General features: G+C 35.7%; 2 protein-coding genes across 5 annotated transcripts; both read right to left on the bottom strand.

The window, feature by feature from the left end:
- Nucleotides 1–610: 610 nt before the first annotated feature.
- On the bottom strand, nucleotides 611–7,616 carry LOC140989539 (uncharacterized). 4 transcript variants are annotated; one of them, XM_073458771.1, is made up of 6 exons: nucleotides 7,157–7,616; nucleotides 6,281–6,787; nucleotides 5,584–5,775; nucleotides 3,433–3,462; nucleotides 2,204–3,307; nucleotides 611–1,341 (listed from the first exon to the last, which is right to left on the bottom strand). In XM_073458771.1, the coding sequence occupies exons 2-6, from the start codon at nucleotides 6,722–6,724 to the stop codon at nucleotides 790–792; spliced, it is 2,322 nt and encodes a 773-aa protein (XP_073314872.1). In that variant the 5' UTR covers nucleotides 6,725–6,787; nucleotides 7,157–7,616; the 3' UTR covers nucleotides 611–789. The 4 variants fall into 4 exon arrangements, with proteins under 4 accessions (XP_073314872.1, XP_073314873.1, XP_073314870.1 ...); XM_073458772.1 differs by having other exon boundaries at nucleotides 6,281–6,706; XM_073458769.1 differs by having other exon boundaries at nucleotides 7,368–7,616.
- Nucleotides 7,617–13,944: 6,328 nt separating this feature from the next.
- Nucleotides 13,945–18,449, bottom strand: LOC140989254 (calcineurin B-like protein 4). Its single transcript, XM_073458422.1, has 9 exons — nucleotides 17,735–18,449; nucleotides 15,760–15,838; nucleotides 15,435–15,517; nucleotides 15,220–15,279; nucleotides 15,003–15,111; nucleotides 14,860–14,912; nucleotides 14,537–14,617; nucleotides 14,342–14,454; nucleotides 13,945–14,189 (listed from the first exon to the last, which is right to left on the bottom strand). The coding sequence occupies exons 2-9, from the start codon at nucleotides 15,836–15,838 to the stop codon at nucleotides 14,126–14,128; spliced, it is 642 nt and encodes a 213-aa protein (XP_073314523.1). The 5' UTR covers nucleotides 17,735–18,449; the 3' UTR covers nucleotides 13,945–14,125.
- Nucleotides 18,450–20,481: the final 2,032 nt, after the last annotated feature.

Below are 20,481 nucleotides of genomic sequence, written 5' to 3'. Positions count from 1 at the left end.
AAAGTTATTTAATATTCAAAAACTCTTATGATATTGCCTCACATGACGATTTAGGTATACAAATCTTTAATCCGACCCAATGAAAAAATTATTTTTATGTCAAAAATATTACTTCTCACTTCAAGTATGAACTGAATCAGCCTGTTTTACGAATTCGTATGTTTATGAATGTTTTACAAAAGACTTACTCATAATTTATACATACTAATGTGCTGACGAACGTGTTGCGTTTTTATACAATATTTTTTTTATAATTCATTTGATTTATATTTAAACGAATATAAAAATATAATTATAAAAATAATGACGACTACATTGTCATTTACATATATCAAATAAAAAAATAAATAGAAAAAGAAAAAAAGAAAAATGACCAAATAAAAATTAAATTAATTTGATGCTAAAAAAATAAAGACTAAATCCATCGAACTACATAGACTATATATATGATTTTTAGTTTAATTTTTAGAACTGTTTTTAAAAGGAAAAAGTAATGATTGACCTTGAAAAAAAAAAAGGTAGAAAAAGAGTTTTTCGGTATTGTATTTGGACTACTGAAAATGAAAATTTATTTTATAATTATCACATTCAATTACTCCATATACAAAAATAAGTAGCAATAATAATTTAGAACATATTTTATAGAAATGAAAGGCATTCTTTGTTCAGTGGCTTGAATTGAAATGAAAGTGGTAACGACTGAAAATCTAAGTGGTATAAGCATCCAAAAACGAATCTTCCTGAACAAGAAGAGCTTCATCTTCACATCACTCAACAAACCGTAGCCGTCTACAAGTTTCTCTCGATAAAATCCCATATCCTCTCCTCCATATATATGCGATCCCTAAGCCTACGAGGCATGTGCCGTTCATCTGGAAAAATCAACAATTCGTATGACTTACCAGCCGCCACCAGCTCGTTCACCAGCCTAGCCGTGTGCCTAAAATGCACATTCTCGTCAATCATCCCATGAACTAGCAACAGCTTCCCTTTCATGTTTCCAATGTGATGCATCACCGAGCTATTCAGATATCCTGATTCATTTTCATGAGGTAAACCCATATATTTTTCGGTGTAAAAAGTATCATACCCATCCCAAGATGTGACCGGTGCACCAGAAATTGCGCATTTGAAAACTTCAGGATATCTTGCTAGTGTGATGGCCGAGAGATATCCACCATAACTCCATCCACACAACCCAATGTGACCGAGTCTGGCTAATCCCTGCTCGATGAGCCATTCAGCTCCAGTTCGCTGATCCTCTGCATCAATCTGGCCACAGTGGTCCTTGATTGCGCCTTCAAATTTGAGTCCACGTCTAGCAGTTCCTCTATTATCCATCTGGAAAATGTGGCAACCACAATCAGAAATGTCTTTATTTCTTTTGGAAAGAGTCGAAATATTAAACATAGTTAAACTTTGAAAAACATTGGTATCGTCAGAAACCACCACTACCATAAGCTCAAGCTCATGGAAGGTGGCACAACAATTGTTTTTAAACTCCATCTCATGTAAGTCAAAAGGCTAAGAAATATACGCTTGAATTTAATATCTAACACGAACATGCATATTGATCGTATATTAGGCAATCAAGATCAACCAAAACCAAACTAATTTACATAAGGGGTCTTATGCACCAGGACTTTGAACATGTCACCCTTGGCTCAACGCAATACTGCATTGAAGACCACTTTTCCCAGCTTTTGAATGAAATGGTTTCTAACAGTAGTTTTATATCTTAACAGGTATCTATAAAGTTCAATGAAGGACCGCAAATTGTACAATACAATACTACATCAAGACATTATTTGGTGCAAAGGATAAGGTTGAACATCCTTGACTAATCCAATATTTGACTCAAGTTTTACAATAACTAAAGTTAAAAAATAACTATGTTATCTTTGTCTTGCAATTTACTAGCAAGTCATTCATCATCTCATCTTACGAGCCAACCGGTGTCTTAAAAGTATTAAAGATGCATCATATTATTGTACCAAAGAGTGCAAATGACATTGCATTGAGCATAGGTGGTTTCAAATAATAATTAATATTTTAACATGTATACCTAGGGTTCATTAAGGGCCACAATTGCACAATAAGAAGGTAGAATAAAGGTAGTGAAGATGTGTCTTATACTTGTACTAGTGAGAGAAAATGACATGAATCGAGCTTAAAATGAAAAATTAGGTCACCTAACAAATACCTTCCAGACTAATATTCCTTTACTTCTCAGATATTGGGATCTCATGTCAACTGTATTTATCCAAGAATCAGAGACTAGTTGTACACTAGGACCACCATAAACCTGAATCATTGTTTTATACGGTGGTGGTCCAAATTTTGTTTCGTCTGGTTTGTATAACGCTCCATACAATGTAGTTCCGTCCTTTGCCTCTGCCTGAATCACCTCTGGAGGCTCGAGTTGGAGTTTTCTAAATCTGGGAATGTCGGCTGGATGTTCATAAAGAGACAAAATCAAGCTCCCATCGTGTAACGAGTGTATGGAAACCTTGGGAGGCAAACTCAAGGAATCATGGATATCTACAAACCTCTGCAATTGATGATCAAGCACAACCACATGCCTTCCCTTTCCATGGGTCAGTCTCAATGGAGTTTGTACAGAACGGCTCCCATTCAGGAACAAGTTAGTGCCATAAAGATGAGATTCCAGAGGACCGTCTAAAGTTCCAGTGAAATAAACTATGCCAGAAGCCTCATTTACACCAGCAACTTGCTCAACCATCCAATGACCATGGGTAATGGGTCCCAAGCACGCCCCATCCAAATCATGCAAATATAGATGGCGGAATCCAGTTTTCTCGCTGGCCCAAATAAACCCCCCGGATGGTTTGCCTGGTAATTTGTCTAGTGGGGTGAAGCAATCGTGCAGATTGATCCACGTTTCATGTTCTTCTTCAAAGATGACTTTCCTCTCACCAGTTTTAATGTCGAACTTGATAATCTTTAATTTAGAATGTTTCCTATTCAAAACCTGAGCAGTAAGAATATTCCCATGCATCCAATTCACTCGTGCCAAATACTCATTATCTTCCTGGCCCCCTCCTCCGCAGACAAGATCCATCCAACTAACTGGTCCTCCAGCAGCAGGAACAACGCCCAAACGAACTTTTACGTTTGAACTGCCTGCAAAAGGGTAAGCATGGTCTTCCTGTGCATCTGAACCCACAAAATTTTTTCCTTGGTGCATAATCCTAAACAGAGGTATGTTTGATGAATCAACCTCAGTGAATGCAATGAATTTGCTATCTAGTGACCACCAGTAACCATTCTTCCTCTCCATTTCTTCCTACAGCCAGAAAACACGAGCCTTGTTGAGTATGCAACTAAAAATTGGGCTCCTTCTGAATGTGTAGGGGAAAAAAGGCATTTATTTCGAGAAGAATGTAAATGCTGACTCAACAAGGATCTCACCTGGGCTATGTACTCAGCAAGTCCATGTGTCTGGGAAAAAACAAGGCAATCCATCACTAAACAATAGAAAAAATTCAACATTTTCATTGCACCAAAACACATTGTAGAAACTAAACATGAGATAGGCATCAACCTAGTTTAAAAGCCATAGCTGACCTGCCAAAGGACGATCAAAAAGTAGTGTGTGTATGTTGCTGTAAAGTCTTAAAAAATATGAGTTGCAATATTACGATCAATGGTAACTTTTCATCTAATGGAAAGCGGTTGGATCATCCATTGATATTAGAGATAAAGACAAGTGTTTGATTTCCATGATTGTAAGTTGGTGCATTTCTTGAGGGATTGTTAGGAACAAACACCTGTCTTTGCTAGAAGAGCAATAAAATACCCAATGTTGTAAATGGCGGGAGGCGGTGGCGGTGGCGGGGCGGTTAGTGACCGCCGGCCGAGGCGGATGAATTTTTAAAGTGATTTTTAATAGATAAACATATATATTCATGCAATATAATCACAAATAGTTATCATTTTTTATGTAAGATGTGTAATTAAATAATGTTTAAACATAAAGAAACTTCATACAATATAATATCATTTATATAATGTGCAAATAAATATATAAATACAAACTAACAAGATAATTAATAAAAATTCATCATCATATTAATTTTATCATGCTTACAAAGTAATATAATTACTTTTACTAAAAACCTAAGTTTTAATTTTTAAATTTCAAAGTTTAGAACAAGTACTAGACTAAACATAACTAATCTTCCTAATCATCTACATATGTACAATCTACTACATTTATAATCCTCTCATCATCGGACTAAAAATCAACATCTTCTTCATTCTCCTCCTTCGAAATATCTAAATCTTCGTCAAGTTTTCTAATGGGGATGTTCCTAGCACTCCTCCTTGGTAGTAGCACTTCATCCGCTCCCGAGGCCTCCATTACCATTCTCCCTTGGCGGCGAGCGGTGGCGACAGACAGTTTGTGTGGTGGGCTGAGTGGTTGATAGTGAGAAGGAATAAGAACCAAAAAAAATAAAGTGGGGTGTGATTTAAATAACTAGGGTTTTGAGTTTTAATATTATTTGACTTTGACTAGGTTTTTAAAATTTGTCGACTACAACTTAAAAATATTCACTGTCACACCTAGCCCGCGTGCTCGTCGCCTCGACCGCCTGCCGCCTAAAAGAGCCGCCTCATGCGTAGGCGGTGCAGTCGAAAAAAAAAATAAATTTTGGTCTGACAATCATCAAATGAAAATTTGACCTAGCCTCAAATGTCAGCTATGTAGCACAGACACCTTAAAAAAATTCTGAAGTATCGGGCACAGATACGACACGGATACGAATACGACACGCGGATACGGCAAAATCCGTGTCGTTGACTTTTTAGGGTTAACTAGTCGGATATGTTTTGTATACAGCGAGGACACGCCACAGATACGTTTTCGTATACGTTTCGTCAAAAAAAATTCTTTTCCTNTTATATATTTTTTAATAATTGTCGTATCCCAACCTTATCATGCCTTATATTTTCAAAATTTTCCGTATCGCCAATCCGTATCGTGTATCTTTTACCCGTATCCATGCAACATAGAATGTCATTGTGACCATTCTTTGTGACTATGGAGGATTAGGTTGCCGCTATATCCAATACAAACAACTGGTTGTTTACTGATACATTTTGTAAGAAAAGTTAAGGGAAAAAGTATATTTCCCTTGACAAGTCCAATTCAAACTGCATGAGATTGTGTCATGCATTTATCTATCTCCCTACCGATTTTCTCAGTCATTCTGCACTTCTATTTCAGCATTGATTCCTTCCCAAATTCATTTTATGTTATTCATTTTGAACATCCCCAACTTCAAAATTAGTACTCATTCAGATGTAAAAAGTAAGACAAAACAAAATTTTAATACTCGTTTATCGGCTGTGCATTCTTTCTCAGAATTCAAAAAATGAAATCTAATTTTCCTTATTAAAGGCAAACTGAAAGAAGTTAAGATATCTGCAAGCATTTTTTACAGAAGCAATCAGGTGCACTTCAACAACAAAATCCAAACGGGGAAAAAACCATGGCGAGGACATTAATTAAAGAGGAAAACAGAAACCAATTTAATTAAAATGGAATCCAAGGCTTACTATAGTATTTTCATGAGCACCCAAAGTCAATTGTTTTGACACGTTGTACAGAAGGTTCAACACATGAAGCTCATTGTCCCTCACATAAGCAAGCATGGTGCCATCCGGGGAGATATGTGGGTCTATAATTGGCGAGGAAGAGGTGTTAGGAAGCTTAATCTCTGGTTGAACGGCAAAGTCCTGTATATAGATCTGCGAATATGTTATAGAGATGGATTACTATATGTGACTATGGCAACTTACAGAAAGCTTGATTTTCGTCTCATGATAATTAAACAGACAGTTTAGGACAAGAATAGAGTACATGGAGTGAACTTGCGTTCAGTGTTTGTGCATCCAATCGCCATATACCCTTTATCACGCATTAATTGTTATATAACATGCATAATTGATTGTTCATTGTCCCACCCAAAATCAGAGACGAAAGTTTTAATTAATAATTTAATACAAGACCACTAAACAAATCAAGTTTTAAGAAAAGAGCCAAGCTGACCAATTTTTCTAGTCACATTTATATTTTTCAGTTCCAATAATACAATGCTTTATAACTTGAGAAAACTACCTTTTTCACAACTTCACACAGCATGTTAAACAAAAGGTGTGGGGCTCACATTTCACTAAATAAACTTCAAGGTCACCATTCTATTACAACAGAATTCCAGAAACAGAAAACAAATTGAGATGTTAGGAAACACACCCCAGCTGGTAGAGGTACCATAAGTCTTTTTCTCTTCGAGCTCATCTTAACCCATTCATATCGTGTAACACCCAAGCCACGCTCTCTTAGTCGCTCCCTTCTCAATTTCTCCTCGGGAGACAAATTATTTTCATCAAGTCCACCATCTTGTGGGCTAAAAAACAAGTCATGCTTCCCAGTCTTGGGATCAAATACAAACACTTTTCTATGTAATGTCTGATCAGGGCTGAACAAGTACGCTATCAAACTATCATCAGGGCTAAAACTGATCGAAATTGGTGCACCGTAACCTGGTAATGGGTACTGAACTATTTCTTCAATGGGGAATACATTGAAATCATCCAGAGAGTTTGAGGCAGTTGTGTCGGTGGCAGGCATCTCTTGAGGAGACGTTCTTGAACGTTTCAAATTCCTCCTTTTTGCACTCTTATTGCGTGATTGCATCACAGAAAAAATAATCCAAAATTGAATATGCAATGCATCAATGCAAGCATGCTGAATAATGATCTGCTAAATGCTAGTACATCAGAAACTTGTAAAAGAAAATAGTACTTCCCAAACAAAGAAAACCTTACAAACTTTAACCCCTGAAATCTGAATACCCTTCTTTAAGTATATACCCCAATTAAACCAAATTAATAAACATTCGAGACCCAAAGAAGAGTGAAAGTAATAAACAACACAAACAAAAATTTAAACTTCATTTTTCAACGTGGGAAACTACTAAAATTATTATATAAATAAAAAAGTTTATCTAAACTAAATTAATCTCGAATAAGAATTTCGACTAAATTATAAAGCTGCTTTGTCGAACTGCTTTTTTCTTTCCCCCCCTTCCCCACTTTGGCAACTGGAACAACGAAGGACAGAGTCTACCTTTTTACCATCAGAATCAAACCCAGTTGCTTATCACAAATAGCAATATCAACGCGTTGAACATTATCGGCGGGTAAAAAAAAAAGTCCGCGAAAATTTAAAAATTAGCTCAATCCATGACAGTGATTACTGATAATAATCGTAAATATGCAACAAAAACCCTCGGAATTGGATTAATCAAAACAAGAGGAATAAAAAACTGCAATCTGACCTGTTTGGGATGATCCACAATGAAAAAGACCGGACTCTGGATTCGAGATTCGAATTCGATTCCCTTTAACAACGAGTCCAATCAAGTATTAAGAGGCTATAATCAGATTCAACAGAAAACCAAATCCTGAATTTGAAAGAACTAGAAAATGGCAATGATGAACTAGATTAGTGGTAGGAAACGAATATATCTGGGGAAGAGGCGCGTGACGACACTCGCCGTTGAAACGCGCGTCAGGAGTCAAGTCAGAGTGTAATGATTTTCTTTTTTTTGATTACAACGTAATGATTTTCTATATGCTTCTCTCATTTTTATATCTAGTTCTATTTAAAAATAATTTATACATTATTAATAATTAAATTCCCTAATGCTTTTCGGCTTCATTTTCAGTAATTTAATTTCAATAACAAATTTGTTTAGTTCTAGGAATCAATTCATTTTTATTAAATTCCATGTTAATTAGTTTATAAATAATTTGACGTGAAGACAATGACTATGATATCATGAGACATAGAGATGTTCAAGGGTTCCTAGATTCCGATTCCGATTCCGGTTCCCGAACTAATATTGAATTGAATCAGATGCTCGGTTAAGTATTATGATTCGGTTTCGAGTCCACTATTTTTTTAAACCGTTTTATCATTTATTTCATGTAATGTTTTAAAAAAAGGAAGAATTCTTAAAAATAACTATTTCAAAACGAGAATACTATTTCAAAATTACAAAAAAATAAATATATATTTATTGAAGTTTCAACTTAGAATAACATGTTAATTACATCTCAATTTTCATCGTAATTAATAAAAACTATTTTAGAATATTTTTCATATATTTCGTAATTTTGGCTAGCAAATTCATCAATAACTCTATCGTCCTATTATGTTTTTTTTATGTGAAACCAATCTTGTAGTAGTACAAGCATGAAAGCCACTCTCAACATAGACTTTTTCTTTAATATTCAATTACACGGACGCTACACTTGAGCTGAATTGCTAGTATGTCTCTCATCATTGATGAAAAAATTACATATTGCTTCAAAAAATTTTCTACTTACATTCAACAGAACTCTACGCAAAATGATTTACGATTACGATTATTATGACGAATATGAAAATACGATTTTATGAAAATGTTTATGCAGGAAAGTCGCGTTATACACATTTATTCTTATGTTATTATATGTACAAGTTATGTTTAAATTGCATGAAGTACTTGGTATTCACTGTTTATGCATACTGAGTCATTAGACTCACTAAATTTGATCGATACAGATGATGTAGTTGAGGAGACGGAAGATGGTGACCAGTGAGCAGGCTCGAGCCAATGACAGTGCAAACCCAGGGACCTTGATGAAAGTTTAATCTTAACTTTATTTTTAGTACGAGTGGTGAGCTTGATTTATTTTACGAGTTATATTTCTAACAAATTATTTAAAGTTTTTCCGCAATTATTAAAATAATAGTATTTAAAACACGGTTCGTCATACTTTTCACACATTAATATATAATATAATTGAAAAAAGTAAATTTTATAAATAAATCTTTTATTTTATCCTTATTTGATTCATTCAAGAAATGATCACACATTTTTCTAAATATTAGTTATTATGATTATATTAGTGGAAATACAACTAAAAATAGACATTGGACAATATCTTTGAGACAACTAAGAAACTTAACATATATATTTGGAATGAATAAAATATATTTTATTTGGTCAAATATCATAACTTCCTCACGGTCATGTCTTCTCCCTTTAAATTCTCATATCTTAGAGCATCTATCGTATGTAGATTTTTCCTTTAAATTCTCACATTTTATTGTTGATCGTCTTCTCCCTTTAAAAATTTCATAGCATAACAACTCCATAAGTAGACGTCTTCTCGTCCAAATCCGTCAATAAATAAATGACTAAGTCCATTATAAATATGGTAAGAAAAGTCAATTACTACTAGCTGTTCGGTGCATGTGCAGTGGAAGAAGAGAGAGCTTTATTAGTAAGTGGAGGCACAGTTGGAGAGAAAAGAAGAAGAACTTTCCATTATTATTTTTCCTTAACAATAAGCTTGAGGATCCACTTACAGTATATATGGTAAAAATGGGAATTAAAGCATATCAGAAGAATTAGAATAAGAAATACTAAAACGTGGTTCACTTATAGAAACGTGTTTCTCAATTGCCTTTTATGTAATATTCAATATGCCCCTTCAAGATGGAGCATGTATGTTGATGATTCCCATCTTGGACAGTAGCAGCTTGAATTGAGTTGGTAGCAATGGTTTAGTAAGCAAGTCGGCAAGCTGTATTGCGGAAGACACGTGCAGAAGTTTAATGACTTTGGCGTGAAGCTTTTCTCGAACCAAATGACAATCGATCTCAATGTGCTTGGTTCGTTCGTGGAATACCGGATTGGAAGCAATGTGCATTGCTGATTGGTTGTCATAGAAGAGAGTGGCTGGTTCACCTTGTGCAACTTGCAGGTCCTTGAGCAGTGAAATGATCCATACTAACTCATAGGTAACACTAGCCATGGATCGATATTCCGCTTCTGAAGATGATCGAGAGACCGTATGTTGTTTCTTGGATTTCCAAGATACCAAAGAATCTCCAAGGAACACACAAAAATCGATAACAGATCTACGAGTGTCAGGACATGCTGCCTAATCGGAATCAGAGAAGGAATTAATTCGGAGGTCATTAGAGGAGGCATAGAATAACCCTTGACCAACAGTTCATTTGACGTATCGAAGTACATTGTACACAATAGCCAGACGTGCTACTCTTGGTTTGGAAACATATTGACTCAATTTGTTAACAGCATAGGACAAATCTGGGCGAGTGATTGTGAGATATATGAGTCTACCAATCATTCTTCGATACTGAGAAGAATCTTTGAGCAAGTCACTGTCCTCTTGACTCAATTTAGAACCAAATTCCATTGGAGTGGTACGAGGCTTGCACAAGCATACCTGAATCAGTGAGGAGCTGAAGAGCATAATGACGCTGACAAATGGAAATACCCTGAGTAGACCTCGCAACCTCAATGCCAACGACATATACACTTTCTCATGTAGGTCACCATGCATAAAAGCATTGTTGACATCGAGCTGCATCAAAGACCATCCACAGGCAGCTGCCACGGCTAGTAAAGTTTTGACTGTCACAAGTTTAGCAACGGGAGAAAACATTTCAAAATAATCAATACCCTCTTGTTGCGTAAACCCTTTGGCAACAAGGCGAGCTTTATATCGTTCGAGCGAGCCATCAGCTTGAAACTTGGCCTTGTATACCCATTTACATCCAACGACACTTTTGTGAGGATGAAGAGAAACAATGGACCATGTGCCATTACGTTCGAGTGCTCGTAATTCTTCATCCATAGCATGTCTCCATTCCGGATGGACAACAACTTGAGCAAATGTTCGTGGTTCAATGATGGAGGAAATGTTGTGAATAAAAGCTCGATGTTGCTGTGACAGCCTGTTGGGAGTGAGGACAGAGGATAATGGGTGAGCAGTGGAGGAAGAGAGACTAGTAGAGATGGAGTAACACTGGTAATCACGAAGATGAGTTGGGGTAGTGAGAGGGCGACGTGAACGAATGGACTCACGGTGAGGAGTACCAATTTGAAGGCTTCTTTGAGTGGGTAAAATGTTGTCAAAGAAGAACTCAATATCAACTGGAGTGGAGGAAACGTCTTTGAAAGGAAATGAGTGTTCATGGAATATAACATCTCGAGAGATGTAAATGTCATTGGTGTTGAGATTGAACAATTTGTAGCCTTTATATCCAGGAGGATATCCAAGGAAAACTGACCGAGTAGCACGGGCAGCAAATTTAGTTCGGGTATGTGGGAGAGTAGAGCCAAAACAGAGGCAGCCGAAGACTTTTAAGTGGGAATAAACTGGGACCTTGTTATGAATTAGTTCAAAAGGAGTCTTGTGAGATAGAAGAGGATAAGGTGTCCGGTTGATGAGATATACATTAGTGAAGATACAGTCACTCCCATAGACCAGTGGAAGGTTGGATTGAAACCCTAATGACCGGGCCACGTTGAGGATATGTTGATGTTTTCGCTCAATATTAGAATTTTGTGGTGGTCGTCAACACATGAATGATAGGCGACAATGCCTTTGGACTGAAAAAAATCAGTAAAACTTAATTCAGGAGCATTGTCTGCACGGACATACTTGATTTGTTTCCCAAATTGAGTGAGGATTAGAGTGCAAAAGGTGGGGAATATATGCAAGACATCAGATTTGGCTTTAAGCATATACACCCAAGTAAACCGAGAATGATCGTTCACTATCGTAAGAAAAAACTTATACCCTTCAATACTAATTGGATGAAATGGGCCCCAAATGTCAATATGAACAAGATCGAATATAGATGCACACATAGACTTATTTGATGGAAATGATAATCTCTTTTGCTTGGAAAAATGACATACAGAGCATGGGTGTAAGATGTCATTTACAGGTGTACATTGTAGTTCATGTCCTATTACAGATAATCGGGTAAATGAAGGATGGCCTAGTTTACAATGCCACAATTCAGTCTTATTGAAAGAAACGTTACAGATAGTGGAGGAGTTGTATGGTTCAAGGAAATAGAGGTCTCTGACTATTCTACCCATCCCAATCTTCTGCTTCATGCTTAAAGCTTGAATGTGACATAAAGATGAAGAAAATGAGACAGAGCACTTCAAACTGGCTGTGATAGAACTAACTGAGAGTAAATTAAAACGGAATTGTGGGACAAAAAGGACATTATGCAACACCAAATGCATTGATAAGCATACGGTTCCGATATGTGAAACAGGTATTGTGAGGCCATTAGGCAATGTGACTGTGGAGCGAAATCTGGTATAAGAGTAGAAAGAAGACAGTGAACAACAAATATGATGTGTTGCTCCTGTGTCTAATACCTAGCTGCTTTGTTACAACAAACTAGAATCAATGGACAAGGAATATATACCATTGAAGAACGAAACTGAAGGCTCATTGTGTTGTGGAGTCGTAATGGATCCAGGATTGGATGAAGCTGAGTGTTTAAGATTGCAATAAGTTGCTTGCATTGCTCTTGATTTAATGAAGTCTCACAGGGGTTGGAAACTAAGTCATTAGTAAGTCCCCGGGCCTGGTTTGCAGATGCTTTGCTTGGATATTGCTTGCTTTTGTACTTAGGATGACTAGGTGGATAACCATGTAACTTATAGCACTTATCCACAGTATGTCCAACCCCATCACAGTGAAAGCATACAAGCTTGTCATACATGTTCTCTTTGACATTCGAGAAAGACTTAACAGTAGCAACATTAGGTGAGCGTGGCACTGGTGGATTCGAATCCATTTGGAAAGAAATGCTCTCTTGTTGTATGGAGCGTTGTCTCTCCTCTTGCACAACCAATGAGAAGGTCTTTGAAATGATAGGAATAGGATCCATCGGTAGGATTTGTGCGCAAATTTGAGCATATAACTCATTCAAACCCATTAAAAATTGCATAACACATTCCTGATTCTGAAAATTCACCCAATCCTTCATTGATCCACAATTGCACACAGAAACTGGTTGGAAGTCCTTCAACTCATCCCAGAGTGTCCTTAGGCGAGTGTAGTAAGTAGTTACATCCATCGATCCTTGGTGCAATCCACTCAACAACTTCTTAATCTGAAAAATCCGCGGTGCATTGCTCTGGTGGAACCTATCTCGTAGATCAATCCATATTTCATAGGCAGTTGGTATGTACATCAAGCTATCAGCTATTTCCTTAGCAACAAAGTTAAGAATCCACGAAATCACCATGGAATTGCAGCGTAGCCAAGCGCCGTACAAGAGACCGTCCAGATGTGGACGTTGAATTGAATTATCCACGAAACCGAGCTTATTTCTGGCTGTAAGCGCCATGGACATAGCTCGGTTCCATGTGTTGTAGTTTCCTCCAGAAAGTGGGTGCGAGACAAGAATTAAGCCAGGATGATCACCATTCTGCAAAAAAATGGACTGCCGGAATCGTCAATAGCAATGCGATTTCCCGATCCAATCGTTGCATGATTTGGAGCCTAATTTGCTTGATTTCCCTTCGCCATGGGGAGGCGTGTGCACCCTTAGTGCTCTGATACCATATTAGGAACTAGAGATATAGTTGGAGAGAAAAGAAGAACTTTCCATTATTATTTTTCCTTAATATTAAGCTTGAGGATCCACTTACCGTATATATGGTAAAATTGGGAATTAAAGCATATAAGAAGAATTAGAATTAGAATTAGAAATACTAAAACGTGGTTCACTTATAGAAACGTGTTTCTCAATTGCCTTTTATATAATATTCAATAAGCTTAAGCAAATTGTAGCGCCTGATTGTCTAATTTTGACAAACTGAAGAGAGCCAATACCTCTTTAAAGCTAGGAGGATTTCTGAAAATGCAAAAAAAGAGTAAATTATAGAGTTCTTATTTCTTCTCCCTTTAAATTCTCACGTTTTATTATTGGTCAATGCAGCAAATATTTCTTAAGCTGGTCTCAAGTCCGAACCTCACCCCAAACTTGGAATTTCGTTGTGAGGGGACTGTAAGTCATCAACGAGAAGCCTTTGTATTTTATATATCAATATTTGACACAAATTCTAATGACAAAATACATAGCTTACAAGAAACTTGTTGACATATTCTAATAGAAACCGTGCTAATCTACATTCTCTGCACTTTAAACCAGCAAGTTTCATAGATGTCTGGTTTCGCACTGATTAAGCCAAGAAGCTTACAACTCCGAGTCTTCAAGCTCAGAATGTGCCAAAAAACTTGGAACTGCTATTGTTATATCCCTGAAAATTACAATGATAACAACATGTCTAACAATTGTAGCTCCGTATTAACTTGAGTAAACAAGGACGAACCAAGAATTTTTCTTGCGACGAGGCGGCAAAATTTATGCTTCTAGATAAACTACAAGATAGAGCTTTATTCATGAGCTTACTTGAGATAAGGCAGAGTCATATTCTTGATAAGCGATGGATTTTTTGATACAAATTCCTTCCACTCATCTTGGTCTATCCTTCCATCACATTTTGTATCTGCCTCAGAGAATGTCTGCAGGGATAAAAGTTGTTAAATCTTGAATTTAAAGTCGAAGATCAAGAAAACGCAGAAGCCCGAGTAGAGATATCTTCACCTTGTCCACTATAATTTCAATGACATCCTCTGATAGAATGAGATCGGATTCGTGTAATAACGCCAAAACCATCTCTTTTAACTGAAGTCATAAACAAAAAAAGCCATCAGTTAGTGTTTCTTTTCTTTCTTTTTTTTTTCCAATCGCTAATACACTTATGGGGTGGAAGAAACTTTTCAGGGATCATGTTAATTTCAGAAGCAGAATTAAACATAAAAAAATTTGCCTAAAAAGCGAATGTTAATACAATTATGACGCAACATTAGACTAGAAAAGTGAGATTTTTACGACATAAAACGTTTAGGAATGTGTAAGAAGCCTACCTCTTCTCTCTCGATAAAGCCTGTGTGCCTTAGATCATACAATCGGTAGGCAACTGCCAGAATGACAAAATGACAAATGATGAGAACAGAGGTGTCGCAAATGCATAAGTTGTTATAAATGTGAAGGTAACTGTAAATCTTACAGGAAATTTTGTCAGCAACTGGTGCATTAGGGTGAAAAACACTCAGCGATCGGACGAATTCTCCAAATTCAATCACTCCGTTCCGTTTGAAATCAAATAAATCAAATATCTACATAGAGAATTTTCACAATGCAACTGAAACTATCATAAGAACGATGGTATAAAGATCTGCATTTGTTTATCTGGGAGTACAGCAAGAAAAGCGGAGTCATCATACCCTGTCAGCAAACAGATTTCTTTTGTTTCTGTTCCTGAATAGTGCTAGCTGGAATTCTTCCTGGGATGTCAAATTATATTAAAATTACTGAAAATTTCATGACACAAATTTTATGTTTGTGACGGAAGTCGGAACACGGTAGTAATCCAATCAATAAGAACACAAAATAATGAGAAGGAATTACTAGTATAACATAAGCCAACGGGTAAGTGTACCTTGTGAATGAGCCCATCATCGATTATGGAGCTACTTATTTTCTTGAATAGTTGAAACAAAGCCTCGACTTCGCTCACTGTGACTGAAAATTTTGTTTGCATGAAAACCCGTTGACCAAATAGTCAGATTCAAATTAAATCACAAAGGTTTGCGGAATAATGATGAATATTCTACAAGCACTGAGAGATATTCACCATGTGCATCTTATCCAAAATCATTAACAGAGGATGCCCAATTTGATGACATTTTTTTTGGATTCTACAGTACACGAAGTACATATATGGCCTTTTAAGTTTACACAATCGAGTGTGGATGCATACTCACAAGGCGTCTCAGCAGCAAGAACGGAAGGTTCCTCATAACCAGGAATATTTCTTCGACTTTTAGAGTTTATGCAGCCCATCTGAAAAGATTGGGGATTTTATGCTTCAATTTATGTTATCACCCATCATTTCAAATTCTTGATAAATTAACTTAATCCATTTCGAAAGTAACATTATGGATCATGACTGTTTGCAAATGCAGACCTTAATATTTTGCCATCGATGAGATCTTAAAGTATTTAGAACAAAGAAAATTTCATGAAATAGTTGTTAATGTACAAACTATTGATTATATCGTCTCAGTTAAGCTAGAACTTTTGGCACAAGTGATTTCGATAGTGGGTTCAAATAAAGATATCATATGCAAACATCAGCAATGCAAGTGAGATAAACGGTTCCAGCAAAACTATTTCATGGAACATAGATAAAATCTTACAAGATTTCAACAGGACATTATTCTTACTTTTCAAGTGTTTCTCTAAACAATCAAAAAAGTTTAAACAGACCAACTTTATGAAAAAAAGTGTTGGATCAAGAATTTGGTATATTTTGGTGGTTAACAAATAAAAAAAACAAAACTGATTTAAGAGAAACTGATACAGTTAAACAAAAAAAACTAATATCATTCCAAACTAAATAAATAAGTATAAAGGATATCAGTTTACCAAAAATCATAATCAGTCCACGTCAGAACACTAAATTGATGTCCACATCAAGCAGTCTGAACAAACTGATCGCAACAGTGTACGAGTCAAGACTATTCGTAACAATGTACGAACTGTCAGAAAAACGTTGACATGAACTAAAAACAAGTTAACGGACACTTTTGATTAAATAGATCTATTTCTGAAAGTATAAATAGAAGAAGAGTTGAATTAAAGAAGCATACAATCATTTTTCACCATCATGAGTAAGTCTTCAAAATCTTTGATATTCTTGAGCGAAACTGAATCAATTCAGCACCCCATAAAAGAATTCTATCTGATCGTTTAAGGATCATTTCGTGCTAAGTTAGTATCGTTGTGTATTACACGTGTATAGCAGTTTGTAGAATGTCTATTAATCAGTTGAGATACTAGGAGTTTTAGTTTGATAGTGTTTAAGACCAAACTGAATCGGGATCTTGCGAACTACTTGTATCATCCAAAGTCTTCTAGTTCGAACTTCCCTAGAGGAAAAAAAGGTGACGTAGGAGCTTCAGTTCTCCGAACATCCAGAAACATATTTGTCATCTTTACACTTCAGCTTACACCTTACCATTCATTATGTGCTTTGTTCAAATCTGTCAGTCTAACTTCTTTACGCACTTATATGTTAGCAAACTGATATAGACACTCGAGGACAATAAGTTTAGTTGCCAACTCATCTAAACTAATCGAAGAAACTCACATATTGTGTTTAAGTGTTTAGAGGGACATATCTCAACACAAAAAGAAACTATGAATATTAGAATTTGAACCTAACTCAACCCCAAAAGCTATCTAAAGAGGATGATTGTTCACGTCTATATATACAACCGTCAAGAACTTAATCCAACCGATTTGAGACATTTAAGACACTCCACGCCCAGGAATGAACAACTAGAGCGTGAAGTTCATAAAATATTATCGGGTAACTCATAAAACTGTCCAACACGGTGGTCCTGATATGTGACACTATTAAGATTGAGACTTGAACCGAACTGAAACCCAAAACTAGCTAAAAAAAAAAAAAGATTGTCCAAGTCCGTATATACACCCTCAAGACCTTAATCCTTCGATCATGTGAGACATTTAACAGAAACAATACTAATTTGAGTACAAAAGGACAGTCCAAAAGAAAAAAACCCATATTTCTTAACAAGATATTGGTTTTGTTAAAATATTCACAAGTCAAAAAACATTGACTAAATATATAGAGTTTCATAAACAAGAAAAATCATACCAACCAAATTTACTAGAATTGTCAATTGTGAAGTGATAAAAGAAAAATCATACCAAAGGTGTAGTCCTATTAGGCCCGATCCAACAAATTACTTGTTGGTGATCCTTGTTTGTCCTTTTCTTGACTTGATTTCTTCAATATTTTTCACTGTGACTCTTGAAAGATCAACCAAATATACTTCATATCCCCAAAAAGAAAAAAGAAACAACACAAATGATCAAATTTTACAGCACAAGATTAGAGATAGAACACTTCCATTTCCTAGTTCCACCAAGATTACAGCAATTTTTTCAGATGAATTGATTGTAAAAAAGAGAAAAACAGGAACCAAATAGGCAATCGATCCAGCATGTGTTTCAAGAACCAAGTGCAGTGGCGTTTTAAGTGAGAGTTGCACCAAGCACATTTCGAAGAAAAGAAACAAAACAGAAACTGAACAAATTAACACAGAAGATTGCGACTTTTTTCTCACATAATCGCAAGAACCCTCCATTTAAAAAAGATCAAATCTTGGGTATTTCACATGGAAATGGGATCGAATTATATCCATAAGAGGGAAAAAAAACCAGAAGAACCCTCAAAGTTCTTCTCCTTGTAATTGCTTTAGAGCAAAATGCACAACAAAAACCAGATTACAACTCGGTAATTGGTAAAAAACCATGAAGAACGTGATCATGAAAAGTAGAAGCAGATAGAAACCGAGATAGAAACCGACATTCTCGGGAAGATAAGCACAGGATCCTGGGAAGGCTGCTGTATTTGATCTTGGTTGCATTTCTGTGCGATATACCACGACATAAATGCACTGAACCAGTCCACAGCGCCGTCATTAAATTATATTTTTTTAATACAGGACAACTGGTTGTGGGGTATTTCTATTACAATCTAGGCGTTTATTTTTTTTTTCATCCAGTCGTTCTCGCCAGGCATGCGTGGGACGAGATGATTCCGAATCCAACGGTAAGCATTGGAGATGACAAAATTTGTCTAGTTTATCCATATTTATTATTATTATTTATCATTTAAATATTTTTTTTATAGGTTGACCTTTATTAAAATATTGTTTTTATTAGATCAGGGAGTTAATAAAAATTAAAATAATGTCGTCATTAGAGCGATCAGAATTATGTAACATATTTATTCCCGCGTACGGATGACAATTTTATTGAAAATTTCATATTAGAGACCTTTCGATAAACGAATATGAAGATTTTTATGTTCAAAGATGAAGATTAGTCTAGCAGCATCCTAGACATACTTGACACAAATATCTAATTAAATTAAATATATGTATATATATAGCAGGTCTCTTGTGAGACGGTCTCACAAATCTTTATCTGTAAGACAGGTCAATCCTACCGATATTCACAATAAAAAGTAATTGTGGATTTTTTCTATAATTTGTTTTATATTTATTTTTTTATTTTTCTCTTAAAATTAGGTAAATATGTATATTTTTATCGAAATAAATCAAATTTGAAAAAATATAATTATAGGTGATAATATGATATTTGGATAGTGTATGGATATTCGATCATCCGACGAGTATAGAGATGTGGATGAAAGTTGAATAGCTGCCGATATGTGTACGAGGATAGATGTTAATATAATAAATAAAGTTGTGATCAGAGGATACAAATCATATTTGAATCTGATCCAATGTCATATAATATAACAACGGTAAAGATATATAAATAAGGCCAAAAACTTATATTATATTAAATTATATTAAAAAGATTCTTAATGTTTTGCCGTATATAAATAAATATTCATTATATACACAACCTGTTATATTTTCAAAATTAAAATTTTTAACTGTGGCCACTTACAATGCAAACCTATAAATTATCTAAAATGCGTGTATAATCAAACTTTAAAAAATTATCCCATAATCATCAAGTCAATAGTGGAAAAATCAATTATTAAAAAGGTTATACAACCTCATCGAAAAGTATAAGCAATAATAAAGTTGAGTCTTTTACAACCGCGTCGAAAAAAACATGCTAAAAACTGAAGCACAAAACGAATAAAACCTCTTTCTGATAAGAAGTCTCGCTTAGCTACTTTCATGTTCATCTGACCCGTTCTAAATGAAAACAAGAAAGTGAGTCACTAATTGCACTGTATGAAATGCATGAATCATGAACCCGAGATCAAAAATCAAATTTGGAATCTCATGCTCAGTTTAGGGACGTCTGAGTATTTAATATCGGATCTATCATAAGCAAGGGGTGACTTTCATACTCAAATCAAGATGTGGACCTGAAATGTCTTGGGTCACCAGACCCCGCTTGCCCTATAGGATACTATGACTCTCGGTATCCAACCATCCATGAAAGAAACAAGGTTGAGCGTCCCTACTCAACAAGACTATCTCAATAATACATAGATTGCATACCTCTACATAGTATAGACGTCTACGCTCCAAGCCCGGATATTATAACCAAAAGAATGGTATTACTAACTTAACATGCTTACATCTCTTAAATCTTATCCTGAGCTATAACCAAGGCATTCAGATCATACCTTCACTTATTGTTTGTCTTTTGGGGATGTATTGATTCGTGGTTGATCAAGCTGCAAAGAAAACATAAGATCCGCTAGAGTTGCCAGAAGGACCTATAAAGAGGGGACAAAAAAGCAATAAGTTCAAGGAAGCAGTTCAAGTACTCATAGTGAGCTACCAAAAAAGGTCTACAAACATGATGTCCCAATTAGAGGGCTATAGGGAACATGGAAACAGTGTTTGATGTCATTGCAAGGTCATTCAAGTGCTAAATGATCAAGATGATATTAGCAC

This window comes from Primulina huaijiensis, chromosome 12 (genome assembly GCF_012295235.1).
Source record: "Primulina huaijiensis isolate GDHJ02 chromosome 12, ASM1229523v2, whole genome shotgun sequence".
NCBI lineage: Eukaryota > Viridiplantae > Streptophyta > Magnoliopsida > Lamiales > Gesneriaceae > Primulina > Primulina huaijiensis.
This window is presented reverse-complemented; position numbering and strand designations above follow the sequence as displayed.